The sequence below is a fragment of the Theropithecus gelada genome, chromosome 18 (genome assembly GCF_003255815.1).
Source record: "Theropithecus gelada isolate Dixy chromosome 18, Tgel_1.0, whole genome shotgun sequence".
In the NCBI taxonomy this organism is placed as follows: Eukaryota; Metazoa; Chordata; class Mammalia; order Primates; family Cercopithecidae; genus Theropithecus; species Theropithecus gelada.
In genome coordinates, this window is record NC_037686.1 from 15,914,926 (window position 1) to 15,939,798 (window position 24,873).

General features: G+C 41.9%; 1 protein-coding gene across 2 annotated transcripts in view; it reads left to right on the forward strand.

Annotated features, from left to right (window-relative positions):
- The window catches only part of LAMA3 (laminin subunit alpha 3), a 273,500-nt gene that overhangs the window by 126,959 nt on the left and 121,668 nt on the right, over window positions 1-24,873 (forward strand). For both annotated transcript variants that reach the window (XM_025365425.1, XM_025365424.1), the window contains exons 13-24: window positions 103-240; window positions 2,772-2,818; window positions 4,106-4,205; window positions 4,893-4,945; window positions 5,173-5,278; window positions 6,077-6,176; window positions 8,864-9,020; window positions 11,342-11,465; window positions 13,496-13,638; window positions 15,831-15,928; window positions 16,455-16,608; window positions 23,237-23,397. In XM_025365425.1, coding sequence (XP_025221210.1) covers window positions 103-240; window positions 2,772-2,818; window positions 4,106-4,205; window positions 4,893-4,945; window positions 5,173-5,278; window positions 6,077-6,176; window positions 8,864-9,020; window positions 11,342-11,465; window positions 13,496-13,638; window positions 15,831-15,928; window positions 16,455-16,608; window positions 23,237-23,397 — 1,381 coding nt within the window. The remainder of the gene's footprint in view (window positions 1-102; window positions 241-2,771; window positions 2,819-4,105; window positions 4,206-4,892; window positions 4,946-5,172; window positions 5,279-6,076; window positions 6,177-8,863; window positions 9,021-11,341; window positions 11,466-13,495; window positions 13,639-15,830; window positions 15,929-16,454; window positions 16,609-23,236; window positions 23,398-24,873) is intronic.

A 24,873-nucleotide genomic window follows, 5' to 3' on the forward strand; every position in this document is an offset into this window, starting at 1 on the left:
GGGTCTTTCTGGCTCCACCCTCATGCTCTGCTCCGGTATGTGGTTATTCCCCCTCCTATACCTGCAACCCCTGCCTGAGTCTGATTGAATTCTTTCATCCAGCCTGCTGGTGTTCAGCCCTTGGATCCTACCAGATGCCCTGCAGCTCAGTGACTGGACAGTGTGAATGTCGGCCAGGAGTTACAGGACAGCGGTGTGACAGGTGTCTCTCAGGAGCCTATGATTTCCCCCACTGCCAAGGTAGGGAAGCCAGCAGATAGCTGGAGGTCTGGTTCCTCTCTGAAGTGTGTACAGCCAGCCTCCCAGAGAAGCCTGCAAATCCCCCACAGACCCACCACTGGCCACCCCTACATCCTGCTTTCACAGATCTAGTCTGCCTGGTTCCTCCCCTGTTCAAGTCTGGTTTGAAAACACGTATATCATATATGTACCCTCAAAAGAATCCAGAAATGATTTTTTTTAACTAAATGTAAATTTCCATGTGCTAAACATGTGGGTTTCTTGGTTCACATGTCAGTTTTCTGTGGATAGCATTGTGGCATAGGTGACTCCTTTGAGCTAAAGAGGCCATTTGTTGTCTTCTGTCCCGAGGCACCTTGCCTTCTCTCGCTCCCAGCTTCTGGTGCTAATGCTGGCAGGACTGTAATGTTTCTAACAGATCCCCTTGCCAGCAGGCTTAGTAGGATCTTTGCTGTGTTTCAGGCCTCTCTCCTTGCCCTCCTCTGTCCTTCTGGGGGACCGTGTCATCACACTTCAGCCCAGTGTTGGGGAAGGCCGGTGGGATGCACTGGAGTCTATGCAGTTTGGAGAGAGTGCACTGAGTGGGAGATGAAAACCAAGCCTACAGCTATGGGATGTGGTTGGTATTCATCCCTCCATTAATATGAGAGATTAAGGGTTGCACATGTAGAGCGGACAGAAATGAGATGTCCACAAGTTTCCCTGAGCTCCCTGGTGTGTGCAGCCGGAGAACAGACCAGTAGCTCCTGTCAATTTCAGAGGACTCTTGCTACTATGAAGAGGTGTTTGTGGAAGGCTGACCCAGACTATCCATCAGGAGAATGTGGTTTCTCAGACCCCTTCCTGCCCTTTGAGAACAAGACTGACTTCATTTCCCAGAATCTTCCTAACCAGAATCCTCTGGAGACCAGGTTTCCTTGAGGGTGGAAGTTGCAGCAGGCAGTCAGAGGGGGGGCTTGCCTTTCAAAAGGCCTGAAGGTCCCTAGGATGTGACGGCATCCTGCATGGGTCTGCTCACCTCCATGGTCCTTAGGAGCAGAAGGAAGTGCTGTGGTTGCCTGGCAGAGAAGCTGAGCAGCCACGATCATCCCAGGGCTGGATGGCAACGTTTGCGTCCTGGAGAGGAACCCGAGGCTGGGCATGGAAAACAAACAGCTGGAAGTTTGTGTTGAGTATTACGGAAAAATGCAGAGAACAGGAGAACATCAGAAAAGAAAGAGAGGACAGGGCAGGGCGACTCATGCCTGTAATCCCAGCACTTTGGGAGGCCTAAGCGGGAGGATTGCTTGAGGCCAGGAGTTGGAAACCAGCCTGGGCAACATAATGAGATCCTGTCTCTAGAATTTTTATTTATTTTTTATTTTTTTGAGACAGAGTCTTGCTCTGTCCCCCAGGCTGGAGTGCAGTGGCACGATCCCAGCTCACTGCAAGCTCTGCCTCATGGGTTCAAGCGATTCTCCTGCCTCAGCCTCCCGAGTAGCTGGGATTACAGGCGCACGCCACCATGCCCAGCTAACTTTTTGTATTTTTAGTAGAGATGGGGTTTCACTATGTTAGCCAGGATGATCTTGATCTCCTCACCTCGTGATTTGCCCACGTTGGCCTCCCAAAGTGCTGGGATTACAGGTGTAAGCCACCACTCCCAGCCTCTAGAAAATATTTTTAAAAATAATCAGGCATGGTGGTGCATGCCTGTCGTTCCAGCTCCTCTGGAGGATGAGGTGAGCGGATCACTCGAGCCCAGGCATTGGAGGCTGCAGTGAGCTATGATCGTGCCACTGCACTCCAACCTGGGAGACTGAGCAAGACCCTGTCTCAAGAAAGAGTGAGAGAGAGAATTAGAATCATCAAGGGGAAGCTGAGGCAGACAGAAACGAACAAAACCAATAGGGTTAAGGAACAATTTGCAAGGAAACAAGATGCTATTATGGATTTATTTAAATGATTTGAAAAACCAGACTCAGAACAGACTTACCCAGTTCAAACACTGTGTAATTGTAATACTGAAACATTGCAAGATCCCAATGTATTGAAGAGAGATTATATTTGGTTTGTAGTGTTATACTAAGTCAGGAAAACAAACCAATTGATTTTATAAATAACTTTAGTACAGGTGGGAACAAGGAGGTGTGATAATTAAAGATTTACTTAGAAATTCTTGAACTTCTTTTAAATGGGCAATTAAAAATCTCTTGGTACAATATTGCCCTCTTCTGGACAATACTAATGATGCTCAAAATTTTAGAATCTTTCCCTAATCTCTTTCTTCATGAGCAATTAGAAGTGAACTGTCATGGGTATACAGGATAGAGATTTGTTCAGTGGCCAAAGAGGTCATTTGGGAATTAAGGACCATAAATGTCATTCAAGATACCTGACTATGAATTGCATGCAGACTTTGCCACACATCTATTAAAAATATAAATGTAGATACACTATTTTTGAAAACAAAACTTTTTAAGACTTGAAACATCAAAACAAAGAGAAAAACAAACTACCAGATAATTTAAAAATTTCTGAATCATATTCAGGTTCCAGCAGTGCTTGTGACCCAGCTGGTACCATTGACTCCAATTTGGTAAGTAGACTATAAAAGGGTTGCAATTCTAACTATCTCCATTATTCTGATACATATTAAGGACTAACAGTGTGGGCACTTCCAGAAATTAAAATAAGACCCAAGGCTAAATTGCTTAAAGAGGTCATTGTTGTTTTTTCAAACAGCATATGTGATTTTGTGATTTTTTTTTTTCAAAAACTAAAGAATAAGATTTAAACTTGTTACTCTGGAGTCCTAGAGTTTAACTCTTACTGCAGGTTTGTAGTTTACTCAGAGGGTGTTGCCTCTGTGGAGCCCTGCACGTAAGTCTGACAAGCATAATTAATAACATTGAGAAAATCAATGGCCAAGGGCACATTAAATAAAGTTGGCTGTGTACAAAATAATTACAATTTATTTTATATTATTCCAAGCACAATACCATGGTATTCTGAACAATTTTTTTTCTTTTTTTTTCTTTTTTTTTTTTTTTTTGCTCTTGTCGCCCAGGCTGGAGTGCAGTGCCGCGATCTCAGCTCATTGCAACCTCCGCCTTCTGGGTTCACGCGATTCTTGTGCGTCAGCCTCCTGAGTAGCTGGGATTACAGGCACGCCCCACCACACCCAGATAATTTTTGTATTTTTAGTGGAGATAGGGTTTCACCATGTTGGCCAGGCTGGTCTCGAACTCCTGACCTCAGGTGATCCACCTGCCTCGGCTTCCCAAAGTGCTGGGATTACAGACGTGAGCTACCGTGCCTGGCCTATTCTGAGCAATTTTCTAAGATAATTTAGAAATTGTCTGTCTTCTTGGCCTCAGAGCCTAGAGATGCCAACTTCCAGGCACAGAATGGATGGAGTGAATGAGGTTCTGCCATCCTTCCTGTAAGCCTTGATGACATTGATGCAAGGCCGTGAATCTTGCGTATTACCAAAGCACTCTCAGATAAACAATTCTGTACTGATTTTCAACATGTTAAATATTCAGACATTTTTTCTATTTAAATTGATAGTCTCTGCTGTAACAGTATCAACAGACACTGACAATGCTATAAATAAGAGTGATTTTGAAATTTTCTTTCTCCGTATTTTCCAATTTCTTTTTAACCACAAATGCAGATTACATGTATAACAAATAAATGAATAAAAATAAACAAAAGCAATTCGCAGACTGTTGAAATCAACCCAGTATTTTTTCCCCCTGGAGACACTTAATTACTTTTTGTGACCAAAATATATTTCTGTGACAAGTCTTTGCTCACACACATGTTTGAAAACATGTCTTAGTTCCAAGATGTCAAATGCTTGTTCGATTTTCATTGAAAGGGGTCTTGCCCATGCAAGCTTCACGTTGAAGGCCCTACTTGCAGCATCTGCAAACCGTTGTATTGGAATCTGGACAAAGAAAACCCCAATGGATGTTCAGGTAGGTTTCTTATATATCATAATTTACTATATTGTAATGTTCTCTTCATTTTATCTGCCCCAGTGACTAAACCCACCCACAAGAGCTATTTGTTGAATCATTTCAATGTGACAAGATTCTATCTAATGTTCTGATGTTCTCCCCCCACTTTTGGCAGAATGTCTGTGATTTTCAAAATCTCAGCAAGGGATTTCTAGCCTGTTTCTGTATGTATTTTGTTGTTTGAGAAGGCAGCTACTTGATATATGGTTTTTATGTCCTTGTTTTTATAATCTACTTTTTCTGGTTTAACTTTAATTTTATGCTTATATCGAAGCCAGTATAAGGACTTAAAAACACCGAGTTAAGGATACTGAATAACCTTGAATAGAGTGTATTTCCATGCATGCATATCAGTAATGACCTTGGCATTGGAATCATTCAAAAATCCCATGATGTTGCAACTTTTGTCATGGAGTAGCCATAAACTAGCTGTTACTTTTTGTAGATGGATGGTATGGATTGGTCTGTTCTGCCAACTTCAGAAAGCAGTCCAATTTTAGACCTCAGTGATGCAAACTCTCATTCCATTGAACTGCACTGGCAAGGCCGACTGCACACGTTGTGTTGCAGCTGTGTGATGTTCCCAGAGCCAGGAACTGTCTTTTGTGTCTCCCTTGGTTTAAGGATGCTCTCTTATCTCCACAGAATGCCAGTGCCATAAGGCGGGAACAGTGAGTGGAACTGGAGAGTGTAGGCAGGTAAAGTGGGCCAAGTTTTCATGTGACAACAGCAGAATGTTACAGCAACTGCTTGTGGGGTTTCTGGGGGTGTGTGTTAGTACCTCTGCCATTCTACAGTGCATGGTAATCCTTTCCAGATCCTGGCTACACTGCTTCCTATTATACAACGAGCCAGTTTTCAATCTTGAAGATTAGTGAATTCTGTAGTTGTATAAAATGTTGTCATCTGGTTCATTGTTCTGCAGGGAGACGGTGACTGTCACTGCAAGTCCCACGTGGGTGGTGATTCCTGCGACACCTGTGAAGATGGATATTTTGCTTTGGAAAAGAGCAATTACTTTGGATGTCAAGGTAAATAAGTCCAGTGGGCCCTGAGCAAAGCACAATGTTAATGGACAAAGATGGTCCAAATAACATTTCTTCTGAGTTTGTCATCTTCATGCAGACTTTCTGACGGAATGGCCCTGAAGCATTCTGTCCAGGGAATTTGGCCAAACATTGATTACATTGAAACTAGTAAATTGCAAGTGAAGCTGTTTCTACTTCTCTTCTACCAGCACACTGTGGGTTTAATTATAAGAAACGTAACTGGGATGGGAGGGCATCTGTTAGTTTTATAAATAACATCAAGATTTAGTAATTTTAAAGATATATTTTATATTATCAAAAATGCTAGCATCAGATTTTCGGAGACAGTGTTGTGTTAAATAAGGAAATTGCAGGACAGTTGCCCCACAAGGCTACTCCTGAATCTCTCGCTCGGCCCCTGGTTATCACATGTTCTTTAGAACAGCACGGTTTCTGAAGCATGTTTACTCCTGGGCTGCTGTCATCTTTGCATTGGACAACAGCATTTGAGCTGGCCTATAGTAGCTGCCTCCAACTTAGAAGCAGACCTTTGGAAAGACACACCATTTTAATTTTGTTTTTGTTGTTGTTTTTGTGGTTGAATCTGATTTCCAAGTGCAGACACACCATTTTAGTTTGGGAGTTTCTGAGATTTCAAACACCGGCCAGATAGGTGTAGCAGAGGAAAGAAAGCAGACACTGTGTCACTGGCATGGTCAGTTTTCCTTTCTCGTAGAGCAGGGGAGGCACTCAGTGTGGAGATGACTTAAGGAGTAACTGCTGCTGTTTCCTGGCTTTCAGGGTGCCAGTGTGACATTGGTGGGGCGTTGTCCTCTGTGTGCAGCGGGCCCTCCGGAGTGTGCCAGTGCCGAGAGCATGTCGTGGGAAAGGCGTGCCAGCGGTGAGTCTTCGGGAGGCTTCTTCCCGTGTTCAGGGTGTGGAAGACGGTCTTAGACATTCCTGCCTGTGCTACAGCTCTGGTGAAGAGAGAAGCAGCCCTAAGGATCGAGGGCAGGGGAAGCTGTCCTATGTTAATTGAAATCTGGACATTTGTGTGTGAGTTGTTTAAAACAGGAGATTACCTTGCCCATAAAGCCTGTTCTGCTGTGTAGACCATGAAGCACCTTTGCTTGAAAGTTCCCACGGGTACAAAAACCAGATGGGCAAGACGAGAGCTGGAAGCATGAGGTGGGTTCTCAGGGCCCAACCTCCATGTACAAGTTGGAGCAGGAGGAGCCCACAGATAGGCCCGCTCCAGGGAGAGAGGGAATAAGAGGGGGCGATGCCACACACCCAGATGCCTGGGCCAATAAGAAAGGGAATAAGAGGGGGCAGTGCCACATACCCAGGTGCTTGGGCCAATAAGAAAGGGAATAAGAGGGGGTGGTGCCACACACCCAGGTGCCTGGGCCAATAAGAAAGGGAATAAGAAGGGGCGGTGCCACATACCCAGGGGCTTGGGCCAATAAGAGAGGGCATAAGAGGGAGTGTCACCACATACCCGGGTGCCTGGGCTAATAAGGTTCGGTTCCTGTTTCCCTCTTGGGACCAGGAGTGAGGAAGTAGAGAGGCCAAAGTTATTCCCTAGGGCTGCGGTGAGGGTAGGGGTAAGAAAACTTTGGAAGTGGGGAAGAAGTGCTTTGTCTCATGCAGAAGCAGGTGACAATGAACTGTAGGAGCAAGGGAATGAGGTGCAGATTGAGACTGGGGAACTATAGGAACTACGGTATTGTTCCATCTCTTAGGCCATTGTATTTCACCATTTATAAATATTTTGAAGCTTTGATGTTTCATCAGTGATTTTTCCGCTGTGAAGGGAAGAAAAATAACTTCTGAATCTCAGGTACCTTCACTACTTGCAATAGTAACAGATTTATGAAGAGATCTTTTATGTTGTGAAGGTAAATTGTATTTAGCAAGGTGATTCTCTCCTTTCCCTCAATGTCTCCAACATTTGAATTCTAAAAGTCAGAGCAGGCCAGGAGTAATGTCCCAGTTGGGACAATTGCTGGAGGCCAGGAGTTTAAGACCAGCCTAAGCAACATAGTGAGACCCCATCTCTACAAAACAAACAAACAAACAAACAAAAAAACAATTAGGCAGGCACTGTGGTGCATGCCTGTAGTCCTAGCTGCTCAGGAGGCTGAGGCAGGAGGATAGCTTGAGCCCAGGAGTTTGAGGTTGCAGTAACCCAGCTGCACTTTCCCTCAGTCTTTCTAATTGGCTGTCACTGTGGGGGCTTGGAGTAAAAGATCTGTGAAAAAGGCACGTCTGTAGGTTTGTCTTCCTGAAGACCAGTGAGCCTCACCATGGGCCAGGGGAGCTTTGTAAATGCCTGCATAAAATGTTTTCCCGGCTCACGCTTGTAATCCTAGTACTTTCAGAGGCTGAGGTGGGCGGATCACTTGAGGTCAGGAGTTCAAGACCAGCCTGGCCAACATGGTGAAACACTTTCTCTACTAAAAATACAAAAAATTAGCCAGGCGTGGTGGCACACACCTGTAATCCCAGCTACTCTGAAGGCTGAGGCAGGAGAATTGCTTGAACCTGGGAGGCAGAGGTTGCTGTGAGCCGAGATAGTGCCCCTGCACTCCAGCCCGGGCGACAGAGTGAGACTCCGTCTCAAAAAAGTAAACATTTTCCATCTGTGTTTCATCTTGCTCCACCCTAGTGTTGATTTCTTCACATCATATCATAAATATTTCCTATTATTATCATTAGCCTTCACATTTTAAATGGTTATGTAATTTTTTATAATTTATTTCATAATTGTACACTTATGTTGTTTCCAAGTTGTAAGCATTCCTAATTCTATTTGCAGTATAGGAGCATGGCCTTCTATTTCTTTTAACAAATTCATCTTTATGGCATTAAACCCACTAACTACTCTTAGCTTGTGACTGGATTAGCAAAGTGTCTGTTTTTTTTTGTTGTTGTTGTTTTTTTTTTTTGAGAACTTTAAGTAGTTTGTTAAATGCCGCACAATGTTGGAATATTTTGGATACTTCTCTGTGCCTACCACAGCTGAGCCCTTGAAAAGAATTCTTTAATAGGCATATAGTTTAAGAGAAAACAAGGCATAGAAGAGTCATTCTAATGATTAAAAAATACATATCGAGAAAATATATCTAACTTGTAAATTTAGCATATGAAATATTTTATGTCATGTTCATCATTATACCTATGGTCCTTAGCAAGAGTGCCTGGCACATAGATATTAATATTTATGTGATGAGTGTATAAATGAATGATTAAATAAATACACAGTAAATAAACTAATTTGCCTTTGCTAAATTTTTGGCAATTATTTAGAACATACTAAAGGATGCTACCACTATGGCTTGTGCTAAATGATTTTCTCATCTTAATGCTTGGAATTAGTAGGTGTTGAGTGTGTTTTGTGTGAATGTTTATGTGAATGAAAGCAATAATTTAGAGAAAGAGCAGGAGATCCTTCTCATTTGTCCTTTATTTAATGTACTCTGTCAATGTGGTGGAGTTCCTTCATAGTAGCTATCGTGATTAAAGGATGTTCAGATGATCTATGGGCCTAACCTCCCGTATGTGTTTACTTTTTATTTACGAAAGGCCTGAAAACAACTACTATTTCCCAGATTTGCATCATATGAAGTACGAGATTGAAGACGGCAGCACACCTAATGGGAGAGACCTTCGGTTTGGATTTGATCCGCTGGCATTTCCTGGGTTTAGCTGGAGAGGATATGCCCAAATGACCTCAGTACAGGTATGCAACCCGGAGAAAGCAGCTTCATGGCTGAGTAGCTCAGATACTTCCCCACACCAGTCTCAGTGAGCCCCCTGAAAGGTGACCTGTCCCCAGAACTCATTCCACGATTCTTTTTCTCCATATTATGGGTTGGCATTGGGGTTTAGGTTAAACCCGGGGCTTGGGGTAGGGCTGTATATTAACTGGTAAGCCTTTGTGTGGATTTCATAGTTCATTGTTACTTTGATTTGATTATCAAATCAGAAAATGAAGAGATTAAAGAAAAATAGTGTTTATCTCTGGAGACTTTTTATAAGAAGAGGGAAGTTTCCTAAGTGACGTTAGGCTGTACTAGAATGTGAGGGACAGTGTTCTTTAAAGCCATTTGTGGAAAACAAAAATGAGTTGGCTTAAGTAATTCCAGTAAAGCTAGTGTTCCTAATTTTTGGCTGATGCTTTTTTTAAACTTTGAATTGCTATGTACATGGAAACTAGGATAAATAATGAGTCTTAGTTAAGTGCTATTTCATTTTTCTTTTCCATATTTCTCTTTCCTTCATTCTTCTCTACTGTATCCATCTATCTTTGCTTTATATTAGAATGAGTAGGGGAAGTTATACATTCTTTGTTTACCTTTACAACTTATCCATCTTGCTACTTATAACTAAAACATTCTATATAGCCATTGAGTAGCTTTGTCCTCAGAATTTTTCTTTGAGGTTGGTTTCTTCAAGCTGTTTCTCAGTGGAGAAATTCAGAATGTGAGAGGTAAATTAACGATCATGGTAACACAGTATTTTTCGTTAGCGCATTCAAGGCTGCTACTTGCTGTTGCTACCTCCGTCAGCCTGTAGAGGAGCTGGGACAGGGCCACAGTTCTCTCGGACCCCTCCCCCTCATTGATTCTAACACTGCTTTTTGCCTGGCCATAGTCCCCCATCCAAGCTGCCTTTCTGAAATAGTACCTAGGATCTTAAGATACTTCACTCTTTCCCGCCACTCCCCAAATACAGCTATTTAATTTCTTCAGTTCCCTGACATTACTTCATTATTCAGAAAACAAGCAGTAAATTCCACTGAGTCATAACAGGATGTAAATGACCGACAACCCAATCAAAGTGTATGCCTTCTCACAGGTGCTTACAGTTTCAAAGAATAGCTGGTGGACAAAAAGGAATTCATCTCTAATGACACATTTTCTGAGAAAGTTATTTTGGTCAGAGGACCTTGGTGGTGCCCCCAGAATCACCACTTACTTTCCTCTGCTCCTAATACATTTTTGCATATTTACTTTCCATCTGAAACTAACACTTCAAGATGAATTCAGACAAATTGTGAGGGTCAGCAGGAGTTCCTCAGTGTGGGTCACCTGCGGCTCCTGCCTCCAGAGCAAGTGGTTCTACACAAAGTCAGACTTGATTGTCACCAATATCTCGCTTAACATATATCCCCTTCCTTTTAACCAAAGAAGTAGGGGGAAATGCCAGAAGAACCACTAATTTGGGCGTTTCCAAGTTTCATGAAGTTTCCTTGGGCTACAGCCCAATCTGGACGTGTAGTCAGTGGTTCAGAATTAAAATAGTCTACTCTTTCCTTCAGCAGTCCAGGCTCCACAATATTCACAGAATACTGTGTGAGCCCAGGCCCTGGGGACCAACAGGACCCCTCCTCTAGGTTCAAAAGCCATCATTTGTCTTGCAGAAGGAATTGAGATAGAACATCATAACATTTAATAGGTATATTTTAGTTACATCCCGATGTTACCTTATTGTATTTGTATACCTGACTAAAATATAGGTATATTTTAGTTACATCCAGATGTTACCACCTTGTAAAGACAAGGAAAGTCTTTAACCTTTCCTTGGCCACCACTGGTTTCTATGACCATTTAGACTTTATGTATGTGAAGCGGACTCTGAAGCAGTCTCTCTCTGGTGGTGTGAAATAATACCCTCTCCTTTCCTTCTCTTCTGCCTTTTTATTTTTCCTAGCCAGTGGTGGTTGCTCCGTCACTGTGGCTTTCTTAAACTAGTCCATCTAATACTCCGCTCTGTCTGCCTGATTACGAAAAGGTCAAAAGAGGATCTCAGTTGCTGAGGAAGTGCGTTTTCACTGTAATTTTGGTTGTAAGTGATTTTAATTCATCGTTAGGTTTGCCTGTTTCCATCTTTCACAAGTTACTCCGTGCTTGCTGACTGAGTGTGAGTGTGTGTGTGTGTGCACATGTGTGTACATTACAAGTCCAGTAGTGACACTTGAATAGAATAAAGTCACTGTTTGGCTAGCATGTCTTTTAACCAATTTTTTTCTATGCTTTATGGCCTTTCGGTATATTTCAGAATGATGTAAGAATAACATTGAATGTGGGGAAGTCAAGTGGCTCCTTGTTTCACGTTATTCTGAGATACATTAACCCGGGAACTGAAGCAGTATCTGGCCATATAACTATTTATCCATCCTGGGGTAAGGCAAGTAGGTAAAATTTCAAGCCTCTTTTCAATTAAGAAATAAATAGTGAAACACTTTCTCTGATTTTCGCAGAGTTGATCACCCTTAGAAAATGTCAAGCCTGGCTCACAGTCTGGTTAGACAGTTTTCTAGGAGCCCTGTCATTTGTTACCTTTCCTTCTCTAAACAATCACTTAAGTTTTGCTACTAAATTTATCATTAACTGTCATTTTAAAAATTGATATAACAACCTGTGTACCTTGGCTGAACCCCATGGGTTATGATGTCTTCACTGGACAGAGCTCATTTATAACTCATTCATGGTGAAGTGGGTGTCACTTTTTTGGTGTTACTTGAGAGATTTGGCCCACTGCCCCAAATTCTTCCATTGTTTCAACCCAACCAAATAGAGGAGAAATGGGTGAGGATGGGAGTTTTTCCTATGAATGCTGTAAAGCATGAAGCCCAAAAGAGCTCCAGGAGGGAGCTGCAAACCTGACTCAGGGGTGAGGAATTCCTGAGGGCAGAGGGACAAGAGAAGAGAGCACAGCCTGGCCACAGGCAGAGAGAAGGCCTGGAGGTCTGTTCTTCAAGGTTTTAGGGCTTCTACCTGTCCTGGAAACAGATTCCAAGAAGCATTTGGAATTTTACGAGGACACAAAATGGCACCAGTGGAAATCTAATTTAGCATCAAAATATACGCTATCTTTGTTAAGCATCCACGGTTCACTCGGAATGGGGGAAGAAATGATGTCATTTCTGAGTTGTGTCAGTCCAACTTGCGTGGCTGGAGGTTGATTAACTCATTGAAAGACTAGCAGGCTTACTTAATCATTTATAGAATACTTTAGCACCCATTGCCTCACATCATAAGAACTTTGCAAACTGAAGAGAGTTGAAGAGAAAACAGAGCTGAGAGGTTTAGTAAATTGCCAGCCACAGCTGGATGTTTGTAGACAAAGTCTTCAGATTCCAAACACTTAACAGGTCCCTCTGCCTCCTGCATGACAATAACAGCAGCAGTTTGTTCTCTGTTAACTCAAATAGTTGGAATACATTTTGCTTCATTTCCTTGTCCTCTGGGACACTTTTCCCCTAAGTCTGAGTTGGGAGCCCCAGTTATGTTATGTCCCGTGGTAACTTGTGCCTCCTCCCAAATACTACTGTCCAGACTGTACCACATTCTCCTGTCTTCTAATCCTTACTCCTCTCCGGTCCTCAACAGCAGGGAGCAAAGGCCATGCTTACTGTGTTTACTGCCTTGTCACCAGAACTTAGTTCCAAGCCTGGCACATAGTAGGCCCCCATCAATATTTGTAGAACAAGAGTGAACCCAAAGATTTGGAGAAGATAATTCTTTGGAAGAAAAAGTCTCAGTTGAACTCAGATGCAATAGTTTATTTCTTTCTGAACCTCTTACAGAAGGTCCTCTCTTTGTTTAATGCAGAAGAAAACATTTTATCCTGAAAACAAACAAACAGAAGAGTAAAACTTTTTCTTATGTATGTTCATTAATAAAAATTAAAACTTAAAAATCACATATGCTGTAGTCCCCGCTACTTGGGAGGCTGAAGTGGGAGGATTGCTAGAGCTCAGGAGTTTGAGGCTGTCATGAGCTGTGATTGCACCTGTGAATAACCACTGCACTCCAGCCTGGGCAACATAGTGAGACCCTGAATTTAAAAAAAAATAACATATAAACAAGAAAGGAAAAAATAATTAACAGCTAATATAATATATTGAACATTTACTATATGCAAGGAACTTTCCTAAACAGTTTACAAATATTAATATACTTATTTAATAAGTTAAACAATTACCCAGTGTAGATAACCATTGCTGATGTCTTATCAGTATCTTTCTAACCTATTTTATACATATGTATTTGCATATTACAGTTTTTAAGGGTAAGATCAGTAAATCTGATCGGTACATATCATCTTAAACTTTTTGAGATGTAAGCTGAATGTTCAAAACTGAATATCTAAAATCATAACACTGACTGATAGAAAAATGCCTTAAGCAGTTCTTTGTATTTCTGATAGGTGCTGCTCAAAGCAAAGAGATCATCCTCCTGCCGAGTAAGGAGCCAGCCTTTGTCACCGTCCCTGGAAATGGTTTTGCAGACCCATTTTCAATCACACCAGGAATATGGATTGCTTGTATTAAGGCAGAAGGAGTCCTTCTGGTAAGACTTAGTTCTGAATGGAGAGCTCTTGCGGGATTCTTCCTACCTCAGAAATGGTTCCATCCAAGACTACAATCCACAGCGACCATAAAATATCACAATCATTGGTGGTTTTAGACACAGGAACTATTCAGCCCCAACCTAAGGAATATGTAGTGACATTCACCCTCAAATGACATAGGAATCAACTTGAAGTATCTTTTGTGTCCTTTCAGCTAGCTTCTCTTGGACAAAAAAATAAAAAATAAAAAAGTTCTCCTAAAGACTCTTAAGTTATCAGAACAAATGCAAAACCTTCATGAGTATGTGGCTTCACCTTTCCAAAGCTGGTATGGGATTTACCAGCATGAGTCCGAAGTATAGACTTTAGCACCCATTGCCTCACATCATAAGAACTAGCAGCTTCTCCTGGTTATTATCTACACTGTCTGGAGATTGTGTAGAACCAAGGAAGAAGAACCTAGAAGACAAGAAGATACGAATTTCAGTAAAGTTCTTGGGGGTGGAAAGAGAAGCGAGAGGCTACAAGAGCCACTGCTTCTCCATGACACTCTGCTTTTTCTGTGTTGAACCTAACGCAGGTTTATTCTCACCAAACAGATTGCCTACAACGGAGAACTCTTTATTCAGGAAAGGCTTTGTCTTCAAACACCTAATAGCATAGCCAGAGAAGCCATGGGGAGTTGGAGGGATGAAACCTGTTCTCTGAGACAGCCCTCTTTGCTATGTGCTTCAAGGCTGCCTGCTTTGCTTCATGGCAAGGTCTTTTCAAAATAGACTTCTTGGGAAAAGCTTGGATTCATGCTCTCAGAGTGGAAAACATAAAGCTTTTCCTTCTGGCACAACCCCATTTACTGGCCATGTTAGCAAATCTTAGGCAAGTCCCTTAATTCCAATCCTGCCTCTTCCAGTCCTGCCAGTTGCTTCTTCCATACAACAGGGAAAATACTTATCTTAATAGGTCCTTTCAAATCTGGGATCTTACAAGGATAACACGAGGGTTTGTGCCATCCATTCAAGACAGCAAAGGAACATCAGAAGGTCTGTGCTCTTCTTGCACCTTCTTAGTAGGAGGCTTTATTGCTTTTAAAAAAAAGTTCAAGAATGTTTCACAAATGGTAGAAATGAGGCAGAGGAAAATCCCATTGATACCAGTAATGGGTACAACGTTGGACTCATGGAAAGTAGAAGTTCATTATAAAAGTTACTATTTAGGCATGGAAGATGCCTAATGACATTTAGTCTGTGCAGTTGTGTAGTAATTCATATGTATGCCTCCATATTATAATCCTATTGTCTCTAAAAATATCTTATTGGGTGCCTACTATGAACCCTTACTATTCTAGTATCTGTGAGACTATAAAGTCCTGAGGAGAGAGGAGACATGGTCCCAAACTCAGCAAACTTACTAGTAGAACAGTAACCCTTTAAAAATTTAAACTTACTGAGTCCCCTGAGCCACAGTCTCCTACTTTTCCCCTCCTATACATTTCTCCCTGAGGAAAGAAAAAGCTTTATGGTCTGTGTATGAGCTCTTCGCTCTCCCTTCTTCCCTCTGCAGATATGCGCTGCTGTCAGGACAGCCGGGGGCTGTCAATCATTCACCTTCCAGAAGCCTGCAGCTCTGCTCTTTCCTGAAGAGCTGCTTAGCTGAATTTACGCTGTGGGCTTTGTTTGGCACACTCAGTGGAACATGTTCTTCCTCTGTTTCTTGGGACAGGCAGTAGGCCAGTTCCATTCTGTGAATCACCAAGATCACAAGGCATTGCTTTTTATACCGTGCCAGTTGAGCGTTACTCGGGTGTGGGAGTAGAAAGTGATCCACATTCAGTGTTCTGTACTGGTGAAGGCAACCAGCATTTCCACAGAACATTTCATCAATTGACAACTTATTATCTTTGTTAATTTGTGAATTTATAAACAACCCAGGAGAGACAGTAAAATCTCTCTTGAAACTTGAAGAATAAAAATGTTCACACAGACAAGTTTCTCTCTGATATGTAAAGAATCTTTGATGAGTGGTTCTTTGTGTTTTGGTGAGTCAGGATGAAGAACAAAGCAGTTGATATGGAGAGTTTAATTAGCGACTTCACCTGGTTGTTATTGATTTAACTAGTATGTTTGATTATTTTATATCCAAAGTAGGGCTACCATCAAAATGAGTGATTCTCCTTTTGGTCTTTATTTACTAGGATTACCTGGTGCTGCTCCCCAGGGACTACTATGAAGCCTCTGTACTGCAGCTGCCAGTCACAGAACCGTGTGCCTACGCAGGACCTCCCCAAGAAAAGTCAGTATGGGGCAGAAGGTGCAGCCACGTCATTGGGGTCCTCTAAATTAGGAGCCTTTAATGCAAGCTTTCATGAGGTGTCTCAGGATCACAACGACAGCACGATGCTCTGGATAATTAGCTGTGATCTTCTGCTATATCTTACTTGTGTCCTTCAAATGAGATTCACAAAGCGCTTTGCATACCATAGCTGGCTTAGGAGTGGCTACCACCCTCCAGCATGTGGGAATGTTGACACATGCCCAAGTCAGTGCCCTCAAGGTCAGTCATGCATCCGGTGGGAGGAAGAGCTTAAAATAGAACCCAGGTTTGTGGACCTTTGTTTCTTCTCTTCCCCATGCAGATGAAAATTTATTGCTTAATTCTTGTAGCAGACACTTAATAAGAGTTTGTTGAAAGATGATGAATGAATGAGTGAACTGAATGACTAAGAGTCTTTGGGGATGTACTTTGATATTCTGTTTGATGTTCTCAGTTGTAACTATTGATTCTGTTGTTGTTGCTGTTGTTGTTGTTGTCGTTGAAGTTGCTTGCTCTACCAGCATTTGCCAGTGACCAGATTCCCCTGTACCCTGGCTTGTGAGGCCAGACACTTCCTGCTTGATGGGGAGCCCAGACCCGTGGCAGTGAGGCAGCCCACACCTGCACACCCTGTCATGGTGGACCTCAGCGGGAGAGAGGTGGGCCAGCCTTTTATTTGTTATCGAAGTTATTACTACCTCCCCATCTGTATCTGCTGAAAACACTTGGCCACAGTTGCTTCTCAAATTCAGGGGAACCTGGAAGATTTTCTCAGAGGTGTTTATCAACATTTGCTGAGCTATCTGATTTAGGGTGGGGCTGGATGATATGCTGCATGGAGCCATGTTCAGGTTGTTCTTTGAGCACTTTCTAGACATGTCAGGGGATGTAGGCAGCCATCAAATCCTTTCTTTTTGGTTATCTGGACTTAGAAGGGGGCATCCTGTTCTACCTGATTCCAGGCAAGATTTCTCTTAAAAGACAGATGAGACTCAATCTAGTAAGCCTCCAGAAATGACAGAGCTTACCCTAAAAGGATACCACACTCACTGACTGTTCAACCCCTTAGGCTAAGCAATTTGTAACAGCTGAATTCCTTGAGCTCAGAATCCGGAACTTCTACACCCCCTGGCACCTACCTCACGGCTTGGAGGACAGGTTACTACAGGTCTTGGTATTACTTGTCTTCCAGGAGTTCTTTGAACTTCAGAGCCAAATTTAAGATCATACTAATTTAAGATTCGAGTTAGAGCTATAGGATATCAACCATAACAATAAGAACACACAACGTAACACTTCAAAATGAAGACACTGGAAAAAACTTCCTCCACTATATTTTTATTGTTTGCTTTCTGTAACATTCTCTGTTTTGTCCTTTTGAGGAAAACATTCATTTGGGGGATTAAATTTGTGGGATTTAAATATATGTGGAGTTAATCGTAACTGAACATTTAGACGTGTACATTTTTGTAAACTACATTTCTAACATTTTGAAGGTAGCAGTTAAAGGGTTTTAAGTATATTTCCTGAGTAAAGTCTTCATTTCATTTTATTTGAATTTTCATGACACAAAATAATATATACTTGTTGTAACAAGTAAAACAATATAGATATGCATCAAAAACCTAAATGATCTTCCCTCCACTTCATTCTAATACTAAGTTTGCTGTATCCTTCCCTACCCATGCTATGTGTGCATACACACATACATGTATATAGGTGTACATACATACATATATACATAAAATGCACATACACGTAGATATACAGATACATGTACGTGTATGTGTGTGTGTATTTGTGTGTATGTGTTCCCTAGACAACAGGAGGTACAGTTGAGAAGGGGCAACCACCAGGAAGTGATGCTGATGACTCATCTAGGAGATTCTAATCTCTGATTTAACCAGAGCTATAGCACAGAGCTAGTCAGCAGGACCTCAAGGCTCTTTTACAATATTGAAATATTTTATTTTACTATCTCTGGTCTAGAAATTATCCAGCTTATTGATTCAGTTTAATTTATACTTTTAAAACTTTCCAATTGGCTCTTTATCGTATTTACTTTTTCTTGTCTTTTCTGCCAGTTTTTGTTTCAGAACTTCATGTACTTTTAAGTGGAAGTTACTCCTTCATTTATCTTTTTTAGTATCCTAAAGGCCTTGGAGCCAGGTGTGTTTCAGAATTCAGAATTTTTAAGATTTGGAAAAAGATACCATCTCCAGTGAGGTCTGGGATAATACCCTGTAATCAAACAGGTTAATGTTTCTCCAGTGAAAAGCATGAATAGGCACACCTGGGGAGACACGAACTGACTAATATCAGTTTAGTTCAGACTTTGCCAACAAATGATTATTGGTTAAGTTAGGTAAGGTTTGCCGCCAAAACGGTTACGAAACCTATTTCCTTTTCAGAGTTTGGGGATTTCCGACCGTGGGCCACTATATTTAGTCTTTGTCAGACTATTCCATAAAATTCACCTCATCTGAAGTGAACTCATCTCTGATTATTTTGTTACCTGTCCTTCTTAATATTTGATTTATGTGTTTTGAAATTTTGTTTACAGGCATATTGGCTTGTTTTGAATGAGAGGTTTTTGTCCTGTCCTTCTTTTGCATCTGTTTTAGCCTGCTAGTTTTGCACTGTCTTACCTGTCCACTGGATCCTTAGCCCAGGAGCAGGCGTTACAGTGTGCCTTCTCTATTGTTATGACATTGAAGATAGCACAGATTCAGACACTGACCCCATGAATGGCATAGCTCAGTTCTTGGTCATGAGGCCACATATTTGGTTTTTGGTTCCCAAATTCCATCGCTTCTTTTAAAAATTTATTTATTTTTACATATTTAGGGGTACAAGTGCAAGTTTCTTATATGCATATATAACATAGTGGTGAAGTCTGGGCTTCTAGTGTACCCATCACCCAAATAGTGAACATTGTACCTAATAGGTAGTTTTTCAACACTTACCCCCGCTTCCATCCTCCCACTTTTCATAGTCTCCAGTGTCTGTTATTGCACTCTGTATGTCCATGTGTACCCATTGTTTAGCGACCATTTATAAGTGAGAACATGCAGTATTTGACCTTCACACAGTTTCTTATAAATCCACAACCCAGGAGGCAGATTGGAAGCAATTTTTTAGCTTCTTTTTAAGTTTGAACATCCTTGTCTTCAAAAAATGTACCTAGATCTGGCCATTGTCTCCTATGGCACATGTTTTATTCTCTTTACTCTGCACGAGCTAAACTGCTGGCCAAAATAACCTGCTTCCACATCTAGGGGACAACAGGCTTGTGACTACAGTCCTGGTGCCACTTTGGGTTTTTCTTTAACTTACATTTTATCACCTACTTACTTTTGATTCTAAATATATCTTTTTGTTGTTCTTTTAAAACGTTTTACCCAGAGTCGCTCTCTCTTGGAGCAGGAGTATAGTGAATGTGAATTCTCTGTGCCATCTGAACCAGAAGTCACCCGTATTTAAAAAATGCTCACCTATTTTTATTAAAATCCTCCTCTCTCTCCCTCAACTCAGCCACTGCGCCATATGCCTCCCCTTCACAACAAAACTCCTCCAAAGTATTGTCTACACTCTCTGTTTCTAATTCTTTATGCCCCACTCACACCTCAACCCACTTCAGTCTGGCTTCCACCTCCCACTCCATTAAATTTATTTTGCCAGGTTTCCGATGAGATCTTTGTCACTAAATCCAGTGGATATGTTTCAGTCCTCATCGGTTTAACTTCTCGGCAGCTTTCAATGCCTGGTGGACGCTCCCTGAATTCTCAAACTCTCTCTTGTTTTTCATAATTTAAGAGCTATCTTAATAATTTAAAAAATAACGACAACCTGGTTCTCTTTCTACCTCTCTCACCGCTTCCTCAAAATATCATTTGCAGACTCATCCTCCTCTGTCTAGCTGTTAAGTGTTAGAATTTGTCGAGGCTCAGTCCTAGGCCTTATTACTTTATGTTCTGTCTCGAGGAGCCTCACCCATGGCAATTGTGTCAGACACATCTCCACACAGGTGCCTCCCATATTGTTATGCCCAGTCATACCTCTGCTTTTATATGTAGACCAGCAAGTCTACCTTCCTTCCTGACATTACCTCTTTGATGTTTCGAAGCAATCTCAAACTCCGTTTCGGTATTCCCTACCTAAGTTAATGCCATTACCACCCATCTAATTACATAAGGCAAGATTCTTAGGGTCATCCATGACTTCTCCCATTTTTTCCCCCACCCAAACCAATCCATCTGTGAGTGTATATCCCGAACTTTTCTTGGCTTTCTCCTTCTATCTCCCTTGTCCAAAATATAATCATTTTCTATGAGAATCTCCATGGAAGCCTCCTAATTAGCTGACCCACATCTGCTCTGCCCATTGCACCTCCCGATCTGTTCTCCAGACTATAGCCAGCACTCACATTCTGATGGGAATATTTAATCAACACTTATTGCTCTTAGGATAGAGACAAAGATTTTAACACGGCTTATAAAGCTGCCCTTTCTACTTCCCAGTTTTATTATACCCCCTCCTGCTCTCTGTTTCTCTGCTCCTCTGACCTACCTTCAGTCTCTTGGGCTTGCATTATATGGGACTCTACAGCATTCTACGTTGTATGTAGCCTCCTACTGCAAGCCGTTCCCTCTACCCAAACACTCTTCTCTCCCCTGTGGCCTGGTTGTCTTCTCCTTGTCCTCCACAATCAACTAAATTGCTGCTTCTTCAAGGAAGCCTTCCCCCTCCCTTATCTCCTCGACTAGCTCAGGCCCCTTTCTAACACCTCTGCAGAACATTATTCACATGTAGTTTTATGCTGTATTTTCTAGTTATCTAATTACTAGAAAGTCTGTCTGAGAGTATGTCTGTCTTGCTTCCCATTGTATACCTATCACCTGGCTGGTGGACTAGCATAGCGTAGGTATTCAGTAATATTTGCTGACCAAATCATTTGAATCCTCATTTTGACATCAGACATATTAGTTATCCCTTTTAGTTTTGTATAGGCAACAGATTTGATAAACCCACCTTCTATGTCTTTATCCTAAAACACTAATAACTACTAGAGGTCAGTTCTGTGCCATAGAACCAGAAATATTCCTCTAGTTTGACACTGATTCCATTGAAGTTCCCCTTTTTAAAGATAAATAGCACACATAAATAATCACAACAGCAAGCAGTAAAGTTTCTGTTTGCCATCTTTTATGTCTTTTATCTGAGTTTCTCAAACCTGACTTTGCCCGTCAAATGTACCTTAAACTCTTCAAACAAGCCTTCTAAAAGGTAATCCATACAATTTAGAGTGGAAAGAGTGGTAGAAATTTATAGTAGAGTGCTAGATAGAAATTGCTGCCAATAATAACTTCTGGGAGAAAACCTGATACATCACTGACCTGTGAGTGTTTTGTGGTGGGGTAATGACAGTCAGGCCCTTGTTTGGAGATGCTCAGGGGCGAAATGCTGGCAGTAACCTCGCCACAGGGAGCAGTGGCAGAGCCCTATTTCCCTCTAGAACATAGAGTCAACATTGGTGTGGCTGATCTACATTCTTTCCCAGAGGGAAATCTTTCTGTTATTTACGTGCCAGAAAAAAAAAAAATCACTGTGGAAGATCGCAGTTATGTGGTTCAGAGCCGTGCAGAAGGAATACCAAATGTGAATTTCCTAAGGCAGGGAGAGGGAGGACCATTTTAATTAAGTGTGGTAAAGCTTGCCTGGATCTGAGCTTGCAAGTGGAGGTGGGTTACACTGGTGAGGAATAAGGTTCTAATATTGGCCCAGGCATTAAATATGCATACACACTTTGACCCAGCAATTCCACTTCTAGGAATCTTACAGAAATACTAGCATTAGGATATATGCGTGATGATTGTATACCATCAGAGGTTGTAGGGAAAATTAAAGACAACCTGTGTCCCTCTATAAGGGATTAGTTAAATCGTTTTATATTCATACTACAGAATGGTAGGCAGCTATTCAAAAAATGAAGTATATTTGCATGTAAGTGTATTTGCATGTATGTATTTTTGCAATAAAGACATATAAAATACTATTGAGTAAAAAAAGCAAGTCATGGTAAAAAGCAATAATCACAATTATACTCATTAATATTTACATAGTGCTTATTATATGTCAAATACACTTCTGAGAGCTCTGTATGTATTCACTTAATCCTCTGAACAATCTTAAGAGGGGGGTACTATTGTTATCTGCATTTTACTAAGGAGGATACCGAGGCATACAGATGTCAAGTAGCTTGTGCAAGATCACACAGCTGGAGGCTGTCTGATTCCAGACCCCAAACTCCTAACCAGTAGGTGATATCAGGGGAGGGCACACTTTTTCTGTAAAGGGACAGATAGTAAATATTTTTGGTTTTGCAGGCCCTGTGGTCTCTGTCATCGTAGCACAAAAGCATCCTTAATTGTCTACTATGATCACAGTTTTTCTTAACAAAACAAAACATGCGTGTGCATATTTGGGCATAGAAAATGGTTTGGAAATATGAAAATCGTTAACAGTCCTTATTAACACCCCTTATCCCAGGAGCGGGATGTGTGTGTGTCACTTTTGCATTATTTCCCTTAGTACAATTTAAAACTTCTTTGAATAAAACAACTAAAGAGCCCAAAGGCACATTTCATTCCCCTTACTCCTCATCAGTACTTCGGATCTCTGCTCACCGCAAGCTCCGCCTCCCGGGTTCACGCCATTCTCCTGCCTTGGCCTCCCAAGTAGCTGTGACTACAGGCGCCCGCCACCTCGCCCGGCCAGTTTTTTTGTATATTTTAGTAGAGACGGGGTTTCACCTGGTTAGCCAGGATGGTCTCGATCTCCTGACCTCATGATCCTCCCGTCTCGGTCTCCCAAAGTGCTGGGATTACAGGCTTGAGCCACCGCGCCCGGCCAGTACTTCATTTTTACTTCAAGTTTTAGAATGTCTTTTGCCTTGAGAAACAAGCAGCAAAAACACTCTGGGTGGAAAGAGCAGAAGCCTCTCTAAGCAGGGCTGCCAGATTTAGAAAATAAGAATACAGGATGCCCCATTAAATCGTCTAAATAAACAATAAATAATTATCTGTTATTTATTTCCGTCTAAAATGTAACAGGACACCATGTGTTTTATCTGGCATCTCAACCTGTAGGACCATATTTCTTACAGGGATGACGTGTAAAAATACTTCCAGGGTGTCTTCTGGGCTCTGTTTTCACCATTGCTGATGCACGTGTGGCCTGTACATGTCACAGCTGGATCACAGTCTGTCTGCTTGGCCTCTGTGACAGGTGGAATTGCATCTGCGGCTGCGCGTCCCACAGGTTGGCCGCTACGTGGTTGTGCTCGAGTATTCCACAGAGGCAGCCCAGCTGTTTGTGGCTGATGTGAACGTGAAGAGCCCCGGGTCTGTTCTGGCAGGCCAGGTGAACATTTACAGCTGCAAGTACAGGTACTCAGTCCCACCATGGGAATTCCTCTGTAAAGGTACAATTAGGAAATCTGCTTTAGGAACTTTTTGACGGTTATTTGCATTGGGAGGTTGTTTTCTTTTTGAGGCAGCTCTTGAAAACAAGCAGGTGATTAGTTGTGTGGTCCAACGTTATCACCAATGTGGGTATTGGGAGCCCTCTCTATGGACAGCGTAAAAATGTGGCATTTTCTTAAAAAGCTGTATGCTGTACTTAGCAATTTGGTTCAGATTCACATAGCACAACACAACCTCTTTATTCGATTCTCTATCACTAAGGTGCGGTGCAGTGAACTCCCTGCTCTCACCTCAAAGGCTGTGTCAAGTACCTGGGTGCGTAGCATAAGGAAAAAGACTCGTTCTCAGTAATGTTAGGGGGTGCACACCTACCTTTGCAGCACACCTTCAGAACTGGGGATAATTAATGTTTGATGATTGTCAAGTGGAAAAAAAAATTAACAAAGGACTTCAAAATTTGCCCCGATGAAGTTCTTCTCTTCCAAGAGCACTAACTGACAAGGGCTTATTAAAAATGGTTTTGTTTGCATAACATTTCAAGATGCATGCAAATGTCCAGAGCATGCTGTAATTAAATAATCAGCACAAGGGGTGTTTCCAGATGAAATTAATTGTATACTAAATGGGACTGGAAGTCAGAGTTCCTTGAAACAGCAGGTGGAGCACTGCGGTAAAACCATCCAGTTCTTGGCCACGGCCTTGAACATTGTATTACTACTGCTTTCGTGTTGCTTTTTGTCAAACCCAACATGACCTGAAGCAATGGACATTTTCCCTGTTGTGAAAATGAAAACAAATAAACAAAAACTTATCCAAAGAGTTACTTTTAGTAGCTTAGAATGGAAACTTTTGTGAGAATTGATGAAATGGCTATTGAATGAACATCATGCCCTCAGTAACCCTAAACGAGCATCTGTGAAGTCTTTGTCTTTGGGTGATGATAGAACCCAAGAAGGTAATTGTATTTGGATTTTTAACAGGAGCACAAAATGGGCCTAAAAGAGTTCCCCGGGGATGTTCTGTCATTATCTGAAGATATGAATTGCATCTATAGATGAAATCAGCAACCACTGGAATGTCCACTCCTGATGGGTGGGTCGCCACCTCACCTGAGGCCTGGAGACTATTAGCCACAGGGCCTGGGGCAGGGCTTCTCCATACCCATTTGTCCATGCCCATCTGCCGGTTCAGCTCTCCAACTCCTTCCACTTCCAGATCCCGTGGCTTGACTACTGTTGCTCAGGATACAGAGTGGAGGTGGCTAAGGGGGCAGGAGGAAATATTCATGATAACCCTGGTGACTCTGAATCATCTCAGAGGAGTTCTGAGAATATCTATGCCAAGGAGAGAAGTGGTTTCAAAACCAAAGAAAGAAAGGACACCGTTTCTGGGCACCGTGGGTGTTGTTTCATGACCTAAGTCTGAATGGAGTTATTGAGA